General features: G+C 41.3%; 1 protein-coding gene across 1 annotated transcript in view; it reads left to right on the plus strand.

Annotated features, from left to right (window-relative positions):
• LOC126199501 (sodium channel protein para-like) overlaps nt 1-23,589 on the plus strand; it is a 416,386-nt gene that overhangs the window by 263,872 nt on the left and 128,925 nt on the right. The window contains exon 19 of the mRNA XM_049936424.1: nt 7,189-7,330. Within this exon, the coding sequence (XP_049792381.1) occupies nt 7,189-7,330 (142 nt within the window). The remainder of the gene's footprint in view (nt 1-7,188; nt 7,331-23,589) is intronic.

Here is a 23,589-nt window from a genome sequence, read left to right on the forward strand (position 1 = left end):
AACCATATCGACAGCATATTGGCGAGGCATTTATCTTCATGGATGGCAATTTGTGCCCCCATCGTGCACGTCTTGTGAATGACTTCTTTCAGAATAACTACATCGCTCAAGTAGAGTGGCCAGCACCTTCTCCAGACATGAATCCAATCGAACATGCCTGGGATGGATTGAAAAGGGCTGTTTATGGACATCATCACCCATCAATGACTCTGAGGGATCTATGCCAAATCGCCACTGAGGAGTGGGACAATCTGGACCAACAGCGCCTTTATGAAATTGTGGGTAGTATGCCACGACGAATACAGGCATGCATCAATGCAAGAGGATGTGCTACTGGGTATTAGAGGTACCAGGGTGTACAGCAATCTGGACCACCACCTCTGAAGTTCTCACTGTATGGTGGTACAACATGCATTGTGTGGTTTTCATGAGCAATAAAAAGGGCGAAAATGATGTTTATGTTGATCTCTATTCCAATTTTCTGTATAGGTTCCTGAACTCCCGGGAAATTGAGGTGATGCAATTTTTTTAAATTTATTTTTATTTTTTTATGTGTGTAGAATGTCTGTAGAACTTACCTCAAATAAAAGATGTCCAGGAAGTAAGGACGAATTTGAATTTTGCACCATTTTGTCATATGATGGTTGGTAGCCGTGGCTTTTTCATGTTTGTTATCTGTGATTCTTCCTATTTGTAGCTTGATAGCTTTTGTATGGTGAGCAGTGTTATTTGATGTTTATTTTCATCATGGACCAGATGACAACTGAGCAACATATCCACGTGATGAAAAGTTATTATAAAAACAGTGAAAGTCCCACAGCAACCGTTTGTGAATTGCTCCAACTGTATCATCAGTTCAGAAGCTGATCCAGAAGGTTGAGACCATGGGTGTGTTTCAGACATTAAGAAAATGGGATGACCACATTCTGTTCAAACATAAGAAAATATTGCTGTCGTGCATGACTATGTGGCCATAAGCACCATAAAATCAGTTCATCAATGAGCTCAAAAAATATTCCTCAAAAATTATCACTTTGCATGGCAATCAGGATTGGGCTGCCAGATCATGCGATCTTACACCTTGCGACTTCTTTTTGTCGGGATTTGTGAAATCAAAACTGTACGTGAACAGACCACAAACAGTACACTAATAGAAGAATGAAATTAAAAAGGGTTATTAACAGCATCCCACCAGATGTTTGTGAATATGTCATCGAGAACTTCACTGAAAGCATTGCTTGTTGCCATGTTGCCTTAGGTGGTTGTATGGAGGATATAATATTTCATACATAAGTGGGAGAAGTTACTTAATGTGTTTGTACAAAAAACAACATTGTCAATCAATTTTGTATGTTCTATAGCACTTTAATATTCGTCCCTACTTCCCAGACACCCTCTAAAATTGACTGAAAGAGCAGGCCACCTGAAGCTGAGTCATTGGTCAATAGGTTGTGATTGTAGACAAAGAACCCATGCCACATAAACAGCAGTTGCAGCCATTCTTGATTGTAGTCAAAGAACTCATGCTACATAAAGCATTGCAGCCATGACTCCTTGGTTGCTTCATTGTTCTACATGATGATGGGAATTACACTCCACTAGCTGCTGCTGACTGCTACATGCCTATGTCATTGGCATTGCTGCCAATGGTTGCCATACTGAGCTGCGACACAACCACTCACAGCTGTCAATTGTTATGCTCGTCAGCAACTAGAGCTGTTAACTCAGAAAGCAGTCCCTCATACTAATCTGATAGATATGGGGCTGGACTGATCAAGCAAACTGCCAAGACAGAGAGCGAGCAGTGTTGCTGTAGCCTGTTCAGTAGACACATTTGTCACACCACACGAGCTGTGCCCACATGCTGCCGTTGAAATTGCTTCCTCTGCACAGATTATTGGCATTGTACTGGCTGCCTCTGGCTTGCCAATTGCAGCAACAGATGCCCCAGGGTTCTGTAGAACTTTGGCCTGTGCTGAGTTGAGTAAAGTACTGCAAACAGTACCACCTGTAACCGACTAGGTTCACCATGCTGCCACCAACAACCTATTTCTTCTCCAACTCTCACTCAAATTAATTAATAGCCAGCATGATCCTGGTATATTACCAGTGTGGCGATTTGCCTACCAGGAGGTCTTGAATTGTACTTGATGATAGTTCTAAAGCCCACCTTTGCACTTATCTGAACCTGGTTGCACTAAAGTTCTGAAATTAACCCAGGTGCAGATGTCTGCAGAAGGGATCTAAATTAAATACCCTGTTACCTGTAACCAAAAGTTACATGCGTCTTTTAATTATTCCTGTCTGCAACTAGACATGTTTTCTTTACGGTAAGTAGCAATCTGCCTTTTCTACATTGTTGATATTCCTACCTGGAGTTTCCATTGTGTAATTTTCAACTATCACTTTTTTATATTGCTTGACTCTGAATTAAATAATTTGTTTGAGTCAAACTGCTTTAAATAACCACAATAAAGGGCACACACTGTGATCATCACCAAACTACAAATCAGTGGGGCACAAATATTTTCATGAATTCTCTACATATTCTGAAATCATTATATACGTTCGGTGCACAATATCATTCCCGATTGAAGTTTGAGTTCAATTAATAAAGTGTAACATAAGACATGGCCCTGCACATAGATTGCCATGTATACAATTCAGTCAAGAACAACTGAACATGTACCATTATTAGAATACATTTCATTTTCTTCAGTCAAGGCAGCAGAGTATTCTTTGGCTGTTTGCCTTGCTATTGTGGCACACACTGTAAAGGGCATGCTAGCCCACTAGCAAACAGAATAGCCTCTACAAGTAAAAGACTTCTGCAGCATCAAAATCACCACCATTAACATAACCTTAAATTAGATTAAACCTGTGTGCCAGACCGAGACTCAAACATCTACATCTACATTTATACTCCGCAAGCCACCCAACAGTGTGTGGCGGAGGGCACTGTCATTACCTCCCTTTCCTGTTCCAGTCGCGTATGGTTCGCGGGAAGAACGACTGTCTGAAAGCCTCCGTGCGTGCTCTAATCTCTCTAATTTTACATTCGTGATCTCCTCGGGAGGTATAATTAGGGGGAAGCAATATATTCGATACCTCATCCAGAAACGCACCCTCTCGAAACCTGGCAAGCAAGCTACACCGTGATGCAGAGCGCCTCTCTTGCAGAGTCTGCCACTTGAGTTTATTAAACCTCTCCGTAACGCTATCACGGTTACCAAATAACCCTGTGACGAAACGCGCCGCTCTTCTTTGGATCTTCTCTATCTCCTCCGTCAACCCGATCTGGTACGGATCCCACACTGATGAGCAATACTCAAGTATAGGTCGAACGAGTGTTTAGTAAGCCACCTCCTTTGTTGATGGACTACATTTTCTAAGCACTCTCCCAATGAATCTCAACCTGGTACCCACCTTACCAACAATTAATTTTATATGATCATTCCACTTCAAATCGTTCCGCACGCATACTCCCAGATATTTTACAGAAGTAACTGCTACCAGTGTTTGTTCCGCTATCATATAATCGTATAATAAAGGATCCTTCTTTCTATGTATTTGCAGTACATTACATTTGTCTATGTTAAGGGACAGTTGCCACTCCCTGCACCAAGTGCCTATCCGCTGCAGATCTTCCTGCATTTCGCTACAATTTTCTAATGCTGCAACTTCTCTGTATACTACTGTGTGCCAGACAAAGAATCGAATTTGGGACCTTTGCCTTTCATGGGCAAGTGCTGTGCTATGTGAACTACTCAAGTGCGTAGCTCAGATGGTAGAGCACTTGCCGGTGAAAGGCAAAGGTCCCGAATTCGATTCTTTGTCTGGCACACAGTTTTAATCTTCCAGGAAGGTTCATATCTGCACACACTCTGCTGCAGAGAGAAAATTTTTCTGGATACCTTAAATTCCCCTCATATGTACACCATTTGACCTCCTAGCAGCATTGGCTGTAAAAATTTGGGTAATCTGGCCACATATGTGGGAATTAAAACAATTATTGAGGGGTGTAGTAGGCAATACACATATTAACTAAAATAATCTTATTGTGCTTAACAATACTAGAAAAGGAAAGTTGCTACTCACCAAATAGCGGAGATGCTGAGTCACAATAGGCAATCTTCTTGTTGAATCTTTTTGTTGTGCTTATCACGACTCAGCATCTCCGCTATATGGTGAGTAGCAACTTTCTTTCTCTAATATTGTTACATTCCATCCTGAGTTTCCATTGTTTGACTAATTGTGCTTATTTTGTTATGACAAGAGGAGTATATTGCATTTTAAAAATATACTATATGACTAAACTGGCCCAATATCTATTTTTAGTGAAAATCTACAACATATAATCTTACATTGCCCCAATCTTCCACAGCATGAGATTCATACAAACTGTCTGGATAAATAATGTGCACATACACAGACACAAGCATGTATGTGCGGATGGATATGTGTGTGTGCGAGTGTATACCTGTCCTTTTTTCCCCCTAAGGTAAGTTTTTCTGCTGCCGGGATTGGAATGACTCCTTACCCTCTCCCTTAAAACCCACATCCTTTCGTCTTTCCCTCTTTCCTGATGAAGCAACCATTGGTTGCGAAAGCTTGAATGTTGTGTGTATGTTTGTGTGTCTATCAACCTGCCAGCGCTTTCGTTTGGTAAGTCACATCATCTTTGTTTTCAGATATATTTTTCCCACACGGAATGTTTCCCTCTATTACATTCATATAATTATAAGTATTGATACATTTGCAAAGGTACGACACAAAATTACATATCCACAAAAACTTTAGTGTAACAGTAAGTTTTACAATAGCAATAAAAGTGTTTGATACACTTTTTTCTTATAATATTTATTTTTTTATGCAAGATTTGTGAAGTATTGATATTGAAAAATTATTTTTTATGTATGCAGACTGCTGTTAAGGTGCTTAATTGCTTTGATTACCACCATGTACAGATGCTTCAGTGCAAAATTTCCATTATTTTGTGCAACTATCTGTCTGTGAACCATGTTAAAGATTATCATCAACTGAACTACTTATGATTTCAACAGTTGGTAACGATGTTACACAGTGTTTTTCTAGAACTTTCAGTTTATTAATCTTGCAAAACTGTCTTACATGAGTGAATTACTATCTCTCTGGGTTAGAAGTTATTGCTTCAACGCAGTGGAAATGATAACGCTCTTACAGTTGAAATAGTGTAACTGATTTGTTATTTATAGGATGTACAATTACTAAAAATAGCATTAGATAATGAATAATAAGTGTGAAAGCAATAAACACAGACTTAAAAACTCAAGGTAGGAATATCAACAATGCAGGAAAATATAGATCACCTCATAGGGTAAAGATGACACGTTAAGTAGCAATCTATCTCTTCCTACATTGTTGATAAAATGTATTGAGTAATTCACTGTATGGAATCTAAGGTTGTTACACAGAAACATACATTGGGCAATGTACATCCCGATATCTCACACTCTTTGTCAATGTCTTCTACCATCTTTTCACTGCTATTCGTAAGATATTCAGTTGTTACCAACTTTTATTCAGCTGATAATAGGAAATCTGGGATTGAGTATCAACAATATGTAGGACAGAAGACTGTTGGATGTTATTAAGGTAAGTCCTTTGTCAGATCTATAAATACACACAAACACACACACTCATACGTGCACGTTTAACTCAGACATGACAACTTTCATCTCCAGGCGTATGCGTTCAGGTCTTACCAGTCAGAGACCAGAGACAACTATAGCTATGTGTGTTGCATGAGTTGTACATGATATGTATGACTGACTCTCTCTCTCTCTCTCTCTCTCTCTCTCTCTCTCTCTCTCTCTGTGTGTGTGTGTGTGTGTGTGTGTGTGTGTGTGTGTGTATTTCTAGATCTGATGAAGAACTTTGTCCAATTGCTTAATAATATCCAGTGATTCTTCTATTTGGTTAACAGCAATCTATACTAATTCATACTGTTGTTATTCCATGTTGACTCCTCCAGTGTCAGCTGACAATGAGTTAATAGCAACTGAATGCCTTATGAATGGCAGTGGAAAGATAGCAGCAGGGTTTGAGAAGGGTTATGAGATATCTGGAAGTAATAAATGTGGTATTGGTCTGAACGAAACAGCCTTCCATGCTTTATACAGAAAAATAAATCTAGCAGGAGGAATTATAGAGTTTTTCCACTTTCTCACACCTCACACACTTCTATCCAAATGGTTATGAAATGATTCCCAACCCTCATTCCATTTTTGATGTACACTGTAGGTCATCTTGAAGTTTTCCAATATAATTTTCTACAGTATCTCAGTCATATGTCACAAAATACAAAGAGGATCAACTTTCACTCTTCCATTTTCTTCTTCACCTTCTTGTAGCTTTCATTTTCTGCTCTTTGTTCTCATATTTAAAGTTACTATTTGTAAGTCATTTTTCTTATTTACTTGGCTTGCCTGATATAATGTGCACACAGAGATATTCTGGAATTAGTGTTATCCGAGCAATCCATGCTGGTATGGTCGATTTTAGTGCATTAGGGCTAGAGATAACCTCATGTATCTTTATTAAGTGATTCTCTGTTGCCACCTGTATTCTAATCCCAAGCAAAGACCACAATCTAGAATTTGTTAAGGAAAATTGGTTCAAATGGCTCTGAGAACTATGGGACTTAACTTCTAAGGTCATCAGTCCCCTAGAACTTAGAACTACTTAAACTTAACTAACCTAAGGACATCATACTCATCCATGCCCGAGGCAGGATTCGAACCTGCGACCGTAGCGGTCGTGCGGTCCCAGACTGTAGCGCCTAGAACCGGTTGGTCACCATGGCCGGCTTAAGGAAAATTCACTGAAAATAACTTCTAATGACATGTAACAATATTAGGGAAAGATTCATTGCTACTCACTGTAAAGATTAGAGCTAGAGCTGGAACATTCCTGGAACACTGTTGTTAACCTTTCCACCAAAGTCCTCATCTCCACAGAAATTATTTTGGTAAGTAGCAATCTTTCCATTTCCTAATGTTTTTGACATTCCAGCCTGGAGTTTCCATTGTCTAATGACATTCATACACTCATACAGAATTATTTTTCTAGATGTGCAGTTGGTAAACTGCACAATGAAAATTGTATATCTCACAGCTCCATTTTAATATAATTGCATTTCTTTTACAGGTGGACAAGCAGCCAATCCGAGAAACCAACATTTATATGTACCTGTATTTTGTATTCTTCATTATCTTTGGATCATTTTTCACTCTTAATCTGTTCATTGGAGTGATTATTGACAACTTTAATGAACAGAAGAAAAAGATAAGTATATTTGGTGATACAAGTTTTATTTATGTGGATGTATTCAATTCATTTAAGATTTCACCACATGTATATAACTTACTCTACATTTGAATCTGTACCCCATAAGTCACTGGTATGTATGTTAGGAATACTTTTGGTTCCAACATATAATTCTGTTCATAAATACATGGTGGCGCACAAAATGTGTTACCAATTGTTTCTTTCACAATTTACAATGCACATTAGATATCCCGCTGTGGTTTCTACAGCAGTACCAGCAGAGCTTGGGGGAAAAAAATGAGTTACGAAATGACGTGTAATTCACAATACTGCCGCTAGGAGACTAGTAAGCAGCAATGGCTGACAATGGAAGACTGTGCACAGAAGCTCACTGAAGAACACAAGCAGCAGAGACTACTGTTTGCTCAGTGGGCAGAGGATAGGAAAGAAACTCTCAACAACGTTTGGTTTTCAGACGAGGCACATTTTCATTTAGACGGTGTGGTTAACAAACAAAATGTATGCTTTTGAGCCACTGAAAACCTACAAGTGCTTCATGAACGACAACATTATGCTCCGAGGATTACAGCGTGGGCAGCAATTTCCAGTCACGTACTTATTGAACCTTTTATTTTATTTTTTTTTTTTTTTTGTGGACAGCGAGCGTTATTTGAGCATGCTTCGCAATAGCTTCATTCCACAGCTTCTTGCTACTGCCTTGCCCTTCACCAAGCAGTGGTTCATTTGAGATGGAGCAAGGCCACATACTGCAAACACTGTGTTGGAGTTTTTACATGAGCATTTCAACATGCGGGTCATTTCTCTCAGGTTTCCAGGTCACTTCAATGATGGACAAAATTGATCCCCCAATAGTCCAGACCTTAATCCATGTGACTTTTTTTCTTTGGGGGTACCTAAAGGAAAAAAATTTCCCAAAATGTCCACGTGATTTAATGGATCTCAGAAGACTTATTCTTCAAGCTTGCAGTGAAATTACGGAAGACGTGCCGTAGGATAATCCCTAACTTCAGTGTTCGTTTGAAGGAAGTTAGGAAAGGAAATGGTGGACATAATGAGCATGTGCTGAGTTAGAACAAATCTCCATGGACGGCTCTTCATTGTAGTATATGTTCCTTTCAGATTGTATTGACAATAAAGTTTATATTCAAAAACAAAATGGTAACACATTTCGTGTGCAACCCTGTAGAATGTGGAAATTAATGAACTCTTATATTCACAGTCTAAATGCAACAGAACATTTCTAAACTTCTCACTGAAAACCAGTCCTTTAAATTTCATAGTTGCAGTATTGTGATTTATTTCATCATTTCCGTATCATTTTTATAGTTGCCAGAAGTTTTAGATAGAAACAGTTATGCTTTTTCTTGTTCCTAGTCTTCTTTTTGCTCTTGTTCTTATTCACACTATCCCACTATAATTCCATGGATCTGACACTTACTTTCAGGAGTAACTAGCTGTCACCTGTGGCTATGCTCACATGTTAGTAAAGTGGAATGAAATGTGTGTATGGCTTTATTGGCCAGCAATCAAACTGGGGACCCCACGACCGAAGTTCAAACATGCTAACCACAAGACCACAACAGCTGTATACATTTAATTGCATAAAATAGGAGTACATTAGTACATCAGTGGCACTTCACTATAATCCTGAAATTGTAGTGACTTTCTTCAAAGTAGAGGATTTTTTGTTTACTAAGTAAGATATTAGCTGAAAGGTTTGGGATGAAATTAAAATAAATAAAATGACGTTAAACCACAATTTTGAAGAGCATCATTGATTTAGCATGAAATGTTACCGTAATGTAGTTCATACAGTATTACCCTGGGAGATGAGAGGGAAGCTTGACTCAGACTGAATCTGTACGCTGGCTTAACATGTGCACTGAAAGCATCAATATGAGACACTAACTCACAGGCCGTAAACTTGGGAGCATGTGTGAGCTATTAACCAACATCATAATAAATCATTATCTAGAAGTTAGAGTTCAGCACACATGTAACTAGATTCTAAAATACATGTAAGTGTCAGTCACAAGCCTGCATGCCGTCCGGCACTCATAAGCATCATCAGCATTATTTCAAGCAATCTCAACAGCAACTCTGTTTCACAACCAATACAGTCAAACAATGAATAATGAGATGCATTTGATGAAGAATGAACATTAGGTTTAGAATACATTGAAATGATTATTAAAAAGAATTAGAGAAAATAAATTCAAACAACGTTGTTGTGGTCTCCTGGACAAAGATTGGTTTGACAAAGACATCACTCCACATTATTCCATCTTCTGCAAGCTGTTTTTTCTCTGCAGAGCTAGTGCAATCTACATCTCTTTCAATCTGCTTCCTGTTGTCAGGTATTGGTCCCTGTCTACAATTTTTGCCACCCACACTTCCATCCATTACCAAATTGAGTATTCCTCCATGAATCATGACATGCCCAATCAAATGATTGTTCATTTACTTAAGTTGTGCCATAAGCCATTTTTCTCTAACTCAGTTCAATACCTCTTGATTTGTTTCCTTTTGCTCCCTGTATTTTATACCTGCCCCTTCAGAATTTCAAGGTAACATTGTCAAAAGCTATCTCTAAATCTACACAGATTTGTCTTTCTTCAATCGTGTCTTCTAAAATACCTTGTAGGGTGAGTACTGCCTTGCATACTCCTGCATTTCTCCAGAACCCAAACTGATAGCCCCCAGGATCACCTACCAGTCTTTCCATTGTGATTAATTTGTGTCAGTATATTGCAACCATGACTTAGTAAACTGACTTTCTGTAATGGTCACACCTGTCAGCATCTGCCTTCTTTGGAAATGTAATTATTAATTCTTCTGGAGGTCTATGGTAATTTAACATATTTTGTTATAACCTTTAAGCACTAATAATTTGCGTGGATATGCAAAAGTGGAAACACTAGCGGGTTACATACTACTGACTCCGCATCTGTCATTCGACTCCCGTGCCGTGACATGCGGCCGGCGCCGTTCATAGCCAGGTGGCGCTCGGCCGAGCTGCGGAGCGCCTCTATCGCCGTGTTCGCGTACTAACGTAGCGGCACTTTTGAATGTCGTGGCACTGTCACAACACTTTTCCCCCCTTGAAAAAAAAAACACTCACTTCCTTGGAGACACGGACAGTGCGGAGACATCCATGGCCTCTTGGGAGGCCCCGAGAAGATCCCGTGGAGAAACACGAGAGTATGGTCGAAAATGTCCAGGACGGAAGCTTGCGCGTGGAACGTGCCGCCTGGACGAGATGATGGGTGAAAACTCCGGAGCAGCATCCATAGGTGTCGTGGACCTGGGGGTGTGCTCCAGCGAGATGGGTCCCGGAGAAGGCGGCATCGCCGGCGTACTCGGAAGTGGTAGCGACGTCGGCTACAGCAACACGCCCGGAAGATCGGCAGCAGCGAAAGGACTGGCTTCTCGGGCTGGTGGAGACGAAAGAAGGGGCGGTGGCACCGGCGTGGCCACCACTCATGGGCACATCTGGTCGTAATGGCGAACAACCATGCTGTCGTCCGTACATATTTCACAAAGCTGGCGGCCGCGAAGAGCCTGGACCACCCCTGGAATCCATTTAGGGCGAGATCCATACCCCCGTGCCCACACGTCGGCGCCCACCGGGTATTTTCCCGCACTAGGGGACACAGTACAGGGCCTGACAGGGTGAAGCAGGTGCAGTAGAGTGCGCGGTTGGCGGCCATGCAAGAGTTCAGCAGGGCTGCGATCACCGAGAGGCGTGAAGCGATAAGAACTCAGAAATTGCAACAGAGCGTCATCTGTGGAAAAATCACTAAGGAATTTTTTCATTTGGCTTTTGAAAGTGCGGACAAGGCGCTCGACCTCCCCATTTGATTGCGGATGGAAGCTCGGTGCTGTAACATGGTGAATCCCTTGTCCACTACAAAAATCACGGAAGGCCTGCAAAGAGAACTGAGGGCCATTGTCCGTGACAATCGTAGATGGAAGACCTTCTAGCACAAAGATTTTGGACAAAGCCAGCATCGTCACCGCAGTGGTGGGCGACGGACATCGAACAACAAACGGAAACTTCGAGAAGGCGTCAATCAACAGTAGCCAATAAGTGCCGAGGAAGGGGCCGGCAAAGTCAGCGTGCACCCATTCCCACGGCTGCGCCGGATCAGGCCACAGAGAGGGCATAGTACGAGGTGCAGCCAGTTGTTGAACACACTGATCACACGCAGCGACCATGTGGGCGATGTCCGAATCAATACCGGGCCAATAAACGTGCCTGCGGGCCAGGGACTTGGTCCAAGAAATCCCCCAATGGCCTTCATGCAATAGTTTGAGAACAGGTTTGCAAAGAGAGGCTGGCACCACGACCCGTGGAGATGCGCCATCCATGGCCAGAAGAATAACACCCTCACGAACAGACAGACGAAGGCACAAGGCATGGTAGTTGCGAAGGGGATCCGATGCCCGGCCCTTGGTCCTGTCCGGCCAACCCCGTTGAACAAAACCGATCACCTGACGCAGGACCGGGTCCCGCGCAGTAGCCGACGCGACCTGCAAACCTGTAAGTGGAAAACCCTCGACCGCACGATGTTCTTCCTCATCAATGTGGAAACAGAGTAGTTCATCTCGATCGAAAACCGGGTCGGGGCCCATCGGCAAACGCGACAACGCGTCAGCGTTGGCGTGCTGGGCCGTGGGGCTATAGTGAATCTCATAGTGAAAACGAGATAAGTATAAGGCCCAACGTTGCAGGCGGTGAGCTGCCTTATCCGGAAGTGACGCCGAGGGGCTGAACAGAGAGACCAGCGGCTTGTGGTCAGTGATGAGGTGAAACTTAGAACCATACAAAAAAACGCTGAACTTTTTTAGAGCATAAACGATAGCGAGCGCCTCCTTTTCGATTTGAGAGTAACGCCGTTGAGCATCGTTGAGGGTCTTGGAAGCATAGGCGATGGGTCGTTCTGACCCATCCTCATACTGATGGGCGAGAACAGCCCCTAGGCCATACTGTGACGCGTCAGTCGCCAGAACCAAGTGCTGACCCGGACGGAATGTGGCAAGACAAGGCGCCGACTGCAAATGAGCCTTCAGGTGGACAAAAGCCTGCTCACACTCGTCGGACCAACAGAAAGGAACGTTTTTGCGTAACAGCTGATGCAGAGGATGAGCCACTGCCGCCGCGGATGGAATGAATTTGTGATAATAAGCAACCTTGCCGAGAAACGCCTGAAGTTCTTTGACCGTAGACGGCCGGGGTAGAGCGGTAATGGCTGCAACGTGCTGTCATAGAGGACGTATACCCTCACGGGACAAGTGGAAACCAAGATACACAATGGAGGGTTGGAAAAACTGTGACTTGTCCAGATTGCACTTCAACCCAGCTGAATGCAGGACCCAAAACAGTGAACGCAAATTGCGAAGGTGCTCCTCAGTGGAGGCCCCCGTGACAACAATGTCATCCAGGTAGTTGATGCAGCCGGGAACGGAAGCCGTGACCTGTTCCAAAAACCACTGAAAAATGGCTGGTGCGCCAGCGACGCCAAATGGTAACCGCTGGTACTGATACAACCCACAAGGAGTGTTGATGACGAGAAATTCCTTGGAAGACGCATCCAATGGCAACTGATGGTACGCCTCTGATAAGTCAAGTTTGGAAAAGAACTGGCCCCCAGCGAGCTTGGTAAATAACTCCTCAGGACGGGGAAGAGGATAAGTGTCAATGAGGCTCTGAGCATTGACAGTGGCTTTAAAATCACCGCACAATCGCAGACTCCCGTTTGGTTTAGAAACCACCACGATGGGCGATGCCCATTCGCTGGAGGTAACAGGAAGGAGAATCCCTGAAGCTGTTAACCTGTCTATCTCAGCCTTGACAGGTGCACGCAACGCCATCGGAATAGGGCATGCCTGGAAAAACTTAGGGCGAGCTGTAGGTTTAAGAGTAATGTGGGCTTCAAAATCCTTGGCCTGACCCAGACCAGCAGAGAACACGGACGAGAATTCAGAACACAATCCATCCAGTTGTTGATACAGAATATCCTCAGATATGAGGTGCACATCATCATCAATGGAGAACCCGAACAACTGGAAAGCATCATAACCGAACAGGTTTTCCGTGCCCGCATGATCCACCACATAAAACGTGAGGGGCCTAACAACAGACTTGTAGGCAGTGGAAGCATCAAACTGGCCAGCGATAGGAATTTTCTTCTTATTATAAGTTCTCAGATTTCGTGTAACGGGAGACAAGGGAGGGGAGCCCAACTCCAAATACGTGCGAGAATTAATGAGAGTTACTGCAGAGCCCGTGTCCACTTGCATGCGAATGTCTTTATCCAGAACACGAACAGTAACAAACAACTTATTTGTTTGAGAAAGCACACAGTTAACATCCATGTCCGATGCCTCGTCCTCGTCGACAGGAACTTTAGGGGACTGACACACAGAAGCAATGTGGCCTTTTTTCCTACATGAATTACACGTGGCCCAACGTTTTGGACACGCAGCCCTGTCATACTGTACGAAACAACGTGGACAAGAAGAAAGTGCGGAATGAACCTGCTTCTGTGGTTGCTGTTTTCGCTGCGAGCGTAGTGGCCCAACGCGACGTTGTTGACGCGAGTGAACCGCCGCCACATCGTCGTTCCCCTGTGAAACCGGCAAATTGTCTGCATCGAAAGCGGTCTGTACAGCGCCCACATCACACCACGCGTCTATTTGCGCACCAGCAGCGTGAGACACTTCCAAAGATTGAGCGATGCTGAGAACTTCTGACAACGACGGGTTTGGCAGTTGTAAGGCATGTTGCCGAACTTCTTTATCAGCAGCAAGCCGTAGAATAGCGTCCTGAACCATTGAATCAGCATTAGACTCATGATGAGTGTCCGTGACAAACTGACATTTCCTACTCAGACCGTGTAGTTCCACCGCCCAAGCCCGGTAAGATTGATGGGGCTGTTTACGACCGCCACGGTAGAACGCCACGTGGGCAGCAACGATGTGGGTGTTTTTTCGGTAATAGTTAGACAATAATTCACACATTTCTTGGAAGGACAGAGAGGCAGGTTCCCGCAGAGGGGCTAACTGATATAGCAGCTGATAGATCCGTGGGGAAATCCAAGATAGAAATAACGACTTACACATAGGAGCGTTGACAACGCCGAAAGCCAAGAAGTGTTGCCGCAAACGCTTCTCATAATCCTCCCAGTCTTCAGCGGCCTTGTCGTAAGGAGGGAACGGAGGCAGAGAAGAGGAAGACAGATGATGAGTAAGCGACGTCGACAACGCCTGAATAGCAGCCGTCAGCTGTGTTTGTTGTTCAATGAGTGCTTGCATAAGCTGTTCCATGTCTGCCCCGACACGAACACCCAAGTCCACAACGCAGGAAAAAAAAATCCGACCTCGGCGCCAAAAAGTTATAACCTTTAAGCACTAATAATTTGCGTGGATATGCAAAAGTAGAAACACTAGTGGGTTACATACTACTGACTCCGCATCTGTCATTCGACTCCCGTGCCGTGACATGCGGCCGGCGCCGTTCATAGCCAGGCGGCGCTCCCGCGCTCGGCCGAGCTGCAGAGCGCCTCTATCGCCGTGTTCGCGTACTAACGTAGCGGCACTTTTGAATGTCGTGGCACTGTCACAACATATTTCTTACAATTTTTCCTCTACTTTCTTTTTTTACTGTTATATTTCAGCTCTCCATCACAGTTAAATTTTCATCTCATTTAACGATAAGTATAATTTCTTTCCACTTATTATACAAGGGGAAATCAAAAAATTTCCATTTGAGGACATTTATGCAGTATGCGTGCAATGTACCGTGACTCCAAGCACATATATAAGCACCGACATGTAGGAAGCAGATTAGTGTGGAATTTGTGTCTTTTTGACATGTCTGCAGTAAATATGGAAATGTGAACTATGGTGATATTATTAACAAATGTGTCCAAACAGAACCAACATGGTATTATACTTTCTTGGCTGCCAGAGGACAAACACTAGACATCCACCGTAGAATGAAGTATGCATAGGGGGCAGCATGTCTGTCAAAAACCACCATTATGGAAAGGTGCACCAAGTTATGTGGCAGCTGGTGTTGTACACAATACAGCTGTCAATCTATGAGGCCACCCTCATCCATTGTGAACAACACCACTCAATTACCCACTCTGTGGGAGACAAGGTACTGGCAGAAGTAAAGCTGTGAGGATGGGTTGCAAGTCGTGCTTGGGTAGCTCAGATGGTAGAGCACTTGCCCGTGAAAGGCAAAGGTCCTGAGTTCAAATCTTGGTCTGGCACACAGTTTTAATCTGCCAGGAAGTTTCATATCAGCACACGCTCCGCTGCAGAGTGAAAATCTCATTCTGGAAACATCCCCCAGGCCGTGGCTAAGCCATGTCTGCCCAATATCCTTTCTTTCAGGAGTGCTAGTTCTGCTTGTTTTGCAGGAGAGCTTCTGTGAAGTTTGGAAGGTAGGAGACAAGGCACTGGCCGAAGTAAATCTGTGAGGACAGTGTGTGAGTCGTGCTTTGGTAGCTCAGATGGTAGAGCACTTGCCCGTGAAAAGCAAAGGTACCGAATTTGAGTCTTGGTCTGGCACACAGTTTTAATCTGCCAGGAAACTTCATATTAGCGCACACACTGCTGCAGAGTGAAAATCTCATTCCGGCTAATGTGTTTTACTTCTTTAGGAAAACTTTAGCAATTTGATGCTGTCAGGATACTAGTAGCCTGTATTTGTGTTAAGAGAGGAGAGATTCCTTAGAAGTGTCCTTTTAATTCACCATGAGTGTCTTTACATGATGGGTTGTCAACTCTTTTGTAAAGATTGTTCTGATTTAAGGTTTTGCCTTCATGTAGTAGTCGTTTGGACTCCCTGGGCTTCACTTCTTGTGCTTATATGTAGCTGTTAGTGGAGAAAAATTTGATTCCTTTAGTTCACAATGTTGTCCTTAAGGGATATATGCAGTGTGAAGACCAGATTGTACATCTACTGTGTAAGGTACGAGTGCCAAATAAGTAAAAAAAAAAAAAGTGGGTCTTTCAGTTTCGTTTCCATTTTCTGTAGGAGTGGCTGAATTTTTACCAGATGTTGACCTTGCTGAATTATTTAATTGTTACTGAAGTCCAGCATATGCAACAGAAGTTGATGTCTTGATATTATTAATTATTAAAGCATGCTCATATGCACTATCAAATGAAAGTTGTGACAGGATTGAGGACTTCTTGGTAGGGAGAATGCAGCATATTATCTTGAGTGAAGAGTCATCAGCATGTGTACACGTAACTTCAATTGGGCCACAGGAAAGTGTGTTGGGACCCTTGCTGTCCATTCTGTATATCACTGGCCTGGCAGATAATATCAATAATAACCATGGCCTTTTTGTAGTTGATGAAGTACTGTATGAGAAAAGGCTGCAGTCAGACATTTATGAGATTTCCAAGTGCTGCAAATATTAATAACTTGCTTTACATGTTCATAAATGAAAAAATGTGTACTTAAAAAATACGGAAAGTAGTATCCTAAGGCAGTGATATCAGTGAGTTAGTTGGACTGAGTCAACTCATACAAATACCTGAGTGTCTTTATTTGTAGGAATATAAAATGGTTTGATTGCATAGGCTTATTATATATGGAGAAGGTGCCAGACTTCAATTCATACAGAAGGATACTGGCAAAAATGTAATCATGTTACAAAGGAGAGTTTATGAAGATGGCAGTGAGTGTTCTGGTGCGTGATTTAACTACTAAAAAGAATTACAGTAATGCAGTCAAAAATATACCGTGTGACCAGTGCAAGAGAGAATTCACAACATTTAGTGAACATATTTTAATTTTGCAATATGTGATTGACAGTATAAAAAATGAGAACAAAAGTGTGTAATATGAAAATATGCAGCTGAGTTTGGAACAAAACGTACTAGACCTGCCACAAGACAGAGGAGATAAATTGTCAGAATGGAAGCAAGTAAGCAGCAAACACAGAATATTGGACGTAAAAATGTCACCTACAACAAGTGGTGCAGAGTTTGTGAGTGTAAACGAATTTGGTGTCCTTATGTGTAGTAGCAGCATACCATTGTGCGGCTCAGAACTTAAGCTTAATTCATGTGTTAAAGTATCAAAGAATGAAAGTAACCAGAAAAAATTATTTTCGATAAGCTGAAACGTAAGTCTTCAACAGCAACAACAACAACAGCAACAACAAGTGCAAGTTCTGGTAACAATAAGCATTCTGCTCAGAAAAATTCAGAAAGTACTTTTAGGTTGCAATCCAAAAAATGTAAAAAATGAGTATGTAATATTCATCGGTGGCACAAACAAATTGGCCTGCAATGAAGGTTATGATGTAATACAAACATTAAAAGAGATATTGTCAGCACTTCATTTATCCAATATTTTGGTTATCAACATCCCCAAGAGATATAACTTAATCCCACAGTCCTGTGTAAACGAAGCCCTCTCACAAACAAACTTTAAATTAGCAAAGACTTTTCAGCAGTAGTGTTGCAAACATAAGCAATTTTAGTGGAGAGTTGTTTACTATCCATGGAATGTGCCTAAACAGATCAGGAAAAGAAGTATTAGGTGCCCTTCTAAACACATCAGTTTCAGAAGAACTCCACTCTATGAAAGGGAGTGCATATAGACAGACCACATAAAATGAATGGTTTCCAATCAAAGGTCAGGGAAGCACCCCTGAACTCAGAAACTCTGAATTCTTTTTTAGATAAAACATTATAACTAGCACTGAAAAGCATCATCTGGCAGTCTTATACCAGAATATTAGAGGCTTGTGTAATAAACTAAGTGTGCGGGATAATGGAAGTGTAGACCACGCCCATGTACTGTGCTTCACTGTTCATGAATGGAAAGAGTTGTAATACCTGAATACAGTCTTAAATCTTTATACTGCAGAAAACAAAGAAAAGGAGGTGGTGTTGCTATTTTCATAAAGAACTGTGTCAGCTGTAAAACAATTGATGTACACAATTTTTGCTTAGAGCAACATTTTGAAGTATGTGCCATTGAGTACCCTCTTAATTGTAGCAATATATTGGCCACCCTCAAACAATCTGGACAAAGCTGTTGACTCACTTTTACGTGATGTATTTAATTCTAAGAGATGTCGTAGTACCTGTAGATTTTAGTATCAACTTCCTAACACACGGTAGTGGGTAGTCAGATCCAGAGAATTTGATTTACACCTAAAACCTTATCCCAGTGGTCAATTATCCCACCAGAGTAACTTCTAATTCAAGCACCCTGATTGACAACATATTTGCTGACCAAGGGAATCTGGGCAGTATCACCATTAGTAAAACAATGATTGGCCTCTCTGATCATGATGGTCATAGACTTACCATTCATAATATGATTACTTACCAGAACAAAACTGAGCTGCGTAGTAAGTTCTGTAAATGATGAAAGAATTAAGGCCTTTAAGTCGTGCCTCCAAAATGTAAATTGGAATCACATTTATTGTGAAACAGATATCAATTCCAAATATAATTAGTTTAGCAATGAAATTGCATCATTATTTGAAGTTTTCTTCCCAGGAAAGGTTTACAAGAATCAACCCAAAGAAATCACAAAAAAATTCATGGACCCCAAAGGGGATAAGGATATCCTCCAAATACTAGTGTGAATTACAACAGAAAAACATTCAGGAAATCTTGCGCGAGCAAATCATTATAAAAAAGTACTGTAAAATATTAAGTAAATTAATTAAACATTCAAAACGTTCATATTGTAACACCAAAATCACCCAATCCTGAGCCGGCTGGTGTGGCCAAGAGGTTCTAGGCACTTCAAGTTTGGAACCGCGCGACCACTACGGTCGCAGGTTCGAATCCTCCCTCAGGCAAGGATGTGTGCGATGTCCTTAGGTTAGTTAGGTTTAATTAGTTCCAAGTTCTAGGGGACTGATGACCTTAGATGTTAAGTCCCATAGTACTCAGAGCCATTTGAACCATTTGAACCATTTTGAATCACCCAATCCTGAAATAAAATCAAAACAATCTGGGACATAATCAGAAGTGAGACAGGTGCCAACAGTGCTAAGAAACATGTAGACTTTGTTTTAAACATAGATAATGAACATATAAGCAATCAAGAGATAGTTGCAAAAACCTTCAGTGACCACTTCATATGTGCTGCTATACAAATAGGTTGTAAAGGCTTTTTAGAAAGTGCAGTGGACATAACTGAAACACAAATTTCCTCATCCAGTAAGTGAAATAAGTGTATCCTCCATATTCAGAAACTAGGTAAAGAAAATCATTGCATCATTAAAAAGCAGAGGATCATCAGGTGTAGATAATATTTGCAATAAACTACTAAAAGCGTGCTCTGATCGACTGTCCAAAGTTTTAGCCCCCACATTTAATGCCTCTTTGTGTCTTCCCAGATGAAATGACGTTTGCTATAGTGAAGCCACTCCACAAAAAGGGAGACACAACACATGTCACTAACTATCATCCCATCCCTCTTATGACCATATTTGCAAAATTCCTTGTAAGGTTGCTTAATCCAAGAATTGTGAGACACATCGTTGTTCTAACATTAGTGATAAAACAGTTTGTTGTCCTCTACTGAAGCAGTATTTTCATTCACAAACGACATATTGGAATCTCTTAATAAAAAAATGAAGCAAGTTGGAATTGCTTGTGATCTCTCTAAGGTTTTAGACTTTGTGGATGACAAAATACTTGTCAACAATGTAAGCCACTATGGCATCAGAGGGACAGTGGGAAACTGGCCACAATCTTACCTAAATGATAGGAAGCCGAAGGTAGTTCTTAATAAGAGCAGCATAGCAGGAGAGGTGGTGGAGTCTGACTGGGGCACTGTACTTCATGGAGTCTTTCAGGGATTGGTCCTCAGTCCACTGCTGTTTGTGATTTACATAAATGACCTACCTTTATCATACAAAACACACAAGTTTACTATGTTTGCTGATGATACTAGCGTTGTGATAAACAAACAGTCCACTGACATAGAAGCTGAAGCCAACAAATCACTTTCAGAGTAAACTCACTAACAGTAAAACTGAGCAAAACCAATCACATCCATTTCAGCTTTGATGACAAAGTCTCACAAGAGATTCCTATTTTACATGACAGTCAGCAAATACAAAGAGTACATTGCACCAAATTCTTAGGTCTCCTCATACACATTAGGGTCAGCTGGGAATACCGTATTCTCCAAACCATAAAATGTTTGTCCTCTGCTACTTTTGCTATTAGGACAATCTCACAAATTCGAGATGTTAGTGTCACAAAATCTACTTATTTTGGATACTTCCACTCTATCATGTTCTATGTAATTATCTTTTGGGGCAATTCAACTTCATCAGAGAGAATCTTGCAGCAGAAAAACGTGGTCCAAATAATGTTCAGCATACAACCAAGAACCTCTTATCATAATCTGTTCAAGAAGCTTGAGATACTTCCTACAACATCCCAATATATTTACTTGAATTTCATGGTTGACAATCCTGCCCATTATGAAACCAACGAAATGTTCCATGATCACAACACAATGAGAAAGGCTGACCTCCATTACGAACTAAACAATCTGACTTGAGTGCAAAAAGGTGTATAGTACTACAATGTTAAAATTTTTAATTCACTGCCAAACTCCACCAAATGCCTACATTGAAACAAAGCATTATTTAAAAATTAAAGATATATTTACTTGAAAAAGTCTTTTATTCATTAGGTGAATTTTTTGACGGAGAAGCATAGAATTCAGGTATATGTATTCACTACATGCCTTAAAGTATCTAAGGAATATGTATATAAATAATTAAAATAAAACTGCTTTCAAAACACTTTTACAACTGATCGCAGAGAACTGTCACATAGTAGTCACAATCAAGCCCAGATCCCAAAGCAATGTGATTAATAGAATATACTATTGCTTCCTATGTAGCAAGATTAGAATAATTACAGCATGCACATAGGCATTAAGCAATCATTTTCCCCCTCCTCTTATATGACTGTAATCAAAAGAAATGTTAATGGGTGATACAACAGAAGGTATGCTCTACATTGCTCGTCATGGTGGTTTGCAATGTATGGATGTAAATTTAGGTTACTGAATGTCGATTTATTTGTAGCCAAGTTAGGTTTGTTGACCAATATACTTGGAAAGAATCAAGTTGTGCCAGACTGCTGCATATCATCAAGCCAAAGAATATGTTTATCTCCTCTGTATTACTTGTTGTCTGTTATTGCAAAGGTGCAAACTGGTTGCTGTAACCCATAAGTTATACACTGTACATGGAAATGCTTATAAACATTAGCCAAACTAGGCTGTAGCTGATGTTGATGCTTGTAAGCATCAGCTGCAGTGAATGTGTTAATCATCGCTGGTTTGGTACACAGGCCAGCCTAGACACTGTTTTTAGAAGTTAGCCACATCTGTTTAGGCAAATGTCAGACTGAGTCATATTCTTCCCCAGAAATGTTTTACTAATCCACAGCAGATGGTGTATGCTAGTCTTGACCATCACACTGTACTGGACATCTGTTTATCTCTGTGCTAACACGGTTGTAGGTATTCTTATCCAGAAAGATCAGAAATGTAAGCTCACCGGACAAACAATTTGTCAGCCCAGTGTGCACACACAGATGTCACGTGCTCAGCTGCACATGCACTGCCTTTATGTGAGCATAAGGCACTAGCCAGGAGAAAGAAAACTGGTGTTAAACGAATCGGAGTGTGGAATGTCAGATTCCTTAATCAGGCAGGTAGGTTAGAAAATTTAAAAAGGGAAATGGATAGGTTAAAGATAGATATAGTGGGAGTGCTGAAGTTTGGTGGCAGGAGGAACAAGACTTCTGGTCAGGTGAATACAGGGTTATAAAAACAAAATCAAATAGGGGTAATGCAGGAGTAGTTTAATTGTGAATCAAATAATAGGAGCACGCGTCAGCTACAATGAACAGCATAGTGAACACATTGTTGTAGCCAAGATAGACACAAAGCCCGCACGTACCACAGTAGTACAAGTTTATATGCCAACTAGCTCTACAGGTGATAAAGAGATTGAAGAAATGTATGATGAGATAAAAGAAATTATTCAGATAGTGGGGGAAGACAAAAATTTAATAGTCATGGGGGACTGGAATTAAATAGTAGGAAAAGGAAGGGAAGGAAAAGTAGTAGGTGAATATGGAATGGGGATAAGGAATGACAGAGGCAGCTGCCTGGTAGAATTTTGGACAGAGCTGAACTTGATCATAGCTAACACTTGGTTTAAGAATCATGAAAGAAGGTTGTATACATGGAAGAGGTCTGGAGACACTGGAAGGTTTCAGATAGATTATATAATGGTAAGACAGAGATTTAGGAACCAGGATTTAAATTGTAAGACATTTCCAGGCACTCTGACTGTAAGGTATTGGTTATGAACTGTAGAGTAAACAGGTGGGTATTTAAGAAGATGGGACCTGGATAAACTGAAAGAATCAGAGGTTGTAGAGAATTTCAGAGAGAGCATTAGGGAACAACTGACAGGAACAGGGGAAAGAAATATGGTAGAAGAAGAATGGGTAGCTTTGAGAGATGAAATAGTGAAAGCAGCAGAGGATCAACTAGGTAAAAAGGTGAGGGCTAGTAGAAATCCTAGGGTAACGGAAGAGATACTGAATTTAATTGAAGAAAGGAGAAAATATAAAAATGCATTAAATGAAGTAGGCAAAAAGGAGTACAAGCGTCTCAAAAATGAGATTGACAGGAAGTGCAAAATGGTTAAGCATGGATGGCTAGAGGACAAATGTAAGGATGTAGAGGCATATATCACTAGGGGTATGATAGGTACTGCCTGCAGGAAAATTAAAGAGACCTTTGGAGAAAAGAGAACCACTTGTATGAATATCAATAGCTCAGATGGAAAACCAGTTCTAAGCAAAGAAGGGAAAGCAGAAAGGTGGAAGAAGTATATAGAGGGTCTATACAAGGGCGATGTACTTGAGGACAATGTTATGGAAATGGAAGAGGATGTAAATGAAGATGAAATGGGAGATGTGACACTGTGTGAAGAATTTGACAGAGCACTGAAAGACCTAAGTCAAAACAAGGCCCCGGGAGTAGACAACATTCCATTAGAACTACTGATAGCCTTGGGAGAGCCAGCTATGACAAAACTCTACCATTTGGTGAGCAAGATGTATGAGACAGGAGCCTCAGACTTCAAGAAGAATATAATAATTCCAATTCCAAAGAAAGCAGGTGTTGACAGGTGTGAAAATTACCGAACTACCAGT

Source organism: Schistocerca nitens, chromosome 8, assembly GCF_023898315.1.
Source record: "Schistocerca nitens isolate TAMUIC-IGC-003100 chromosome 8, iqSchNite1.1, whole genome shotgun sequence".
Classification (NCBI taxonomy): Eukaryota; Metazoa; Arthropoda; class Insecta; order Orthoptera; family Acrididae; genus Schistocerca; species Schistocerca nitens.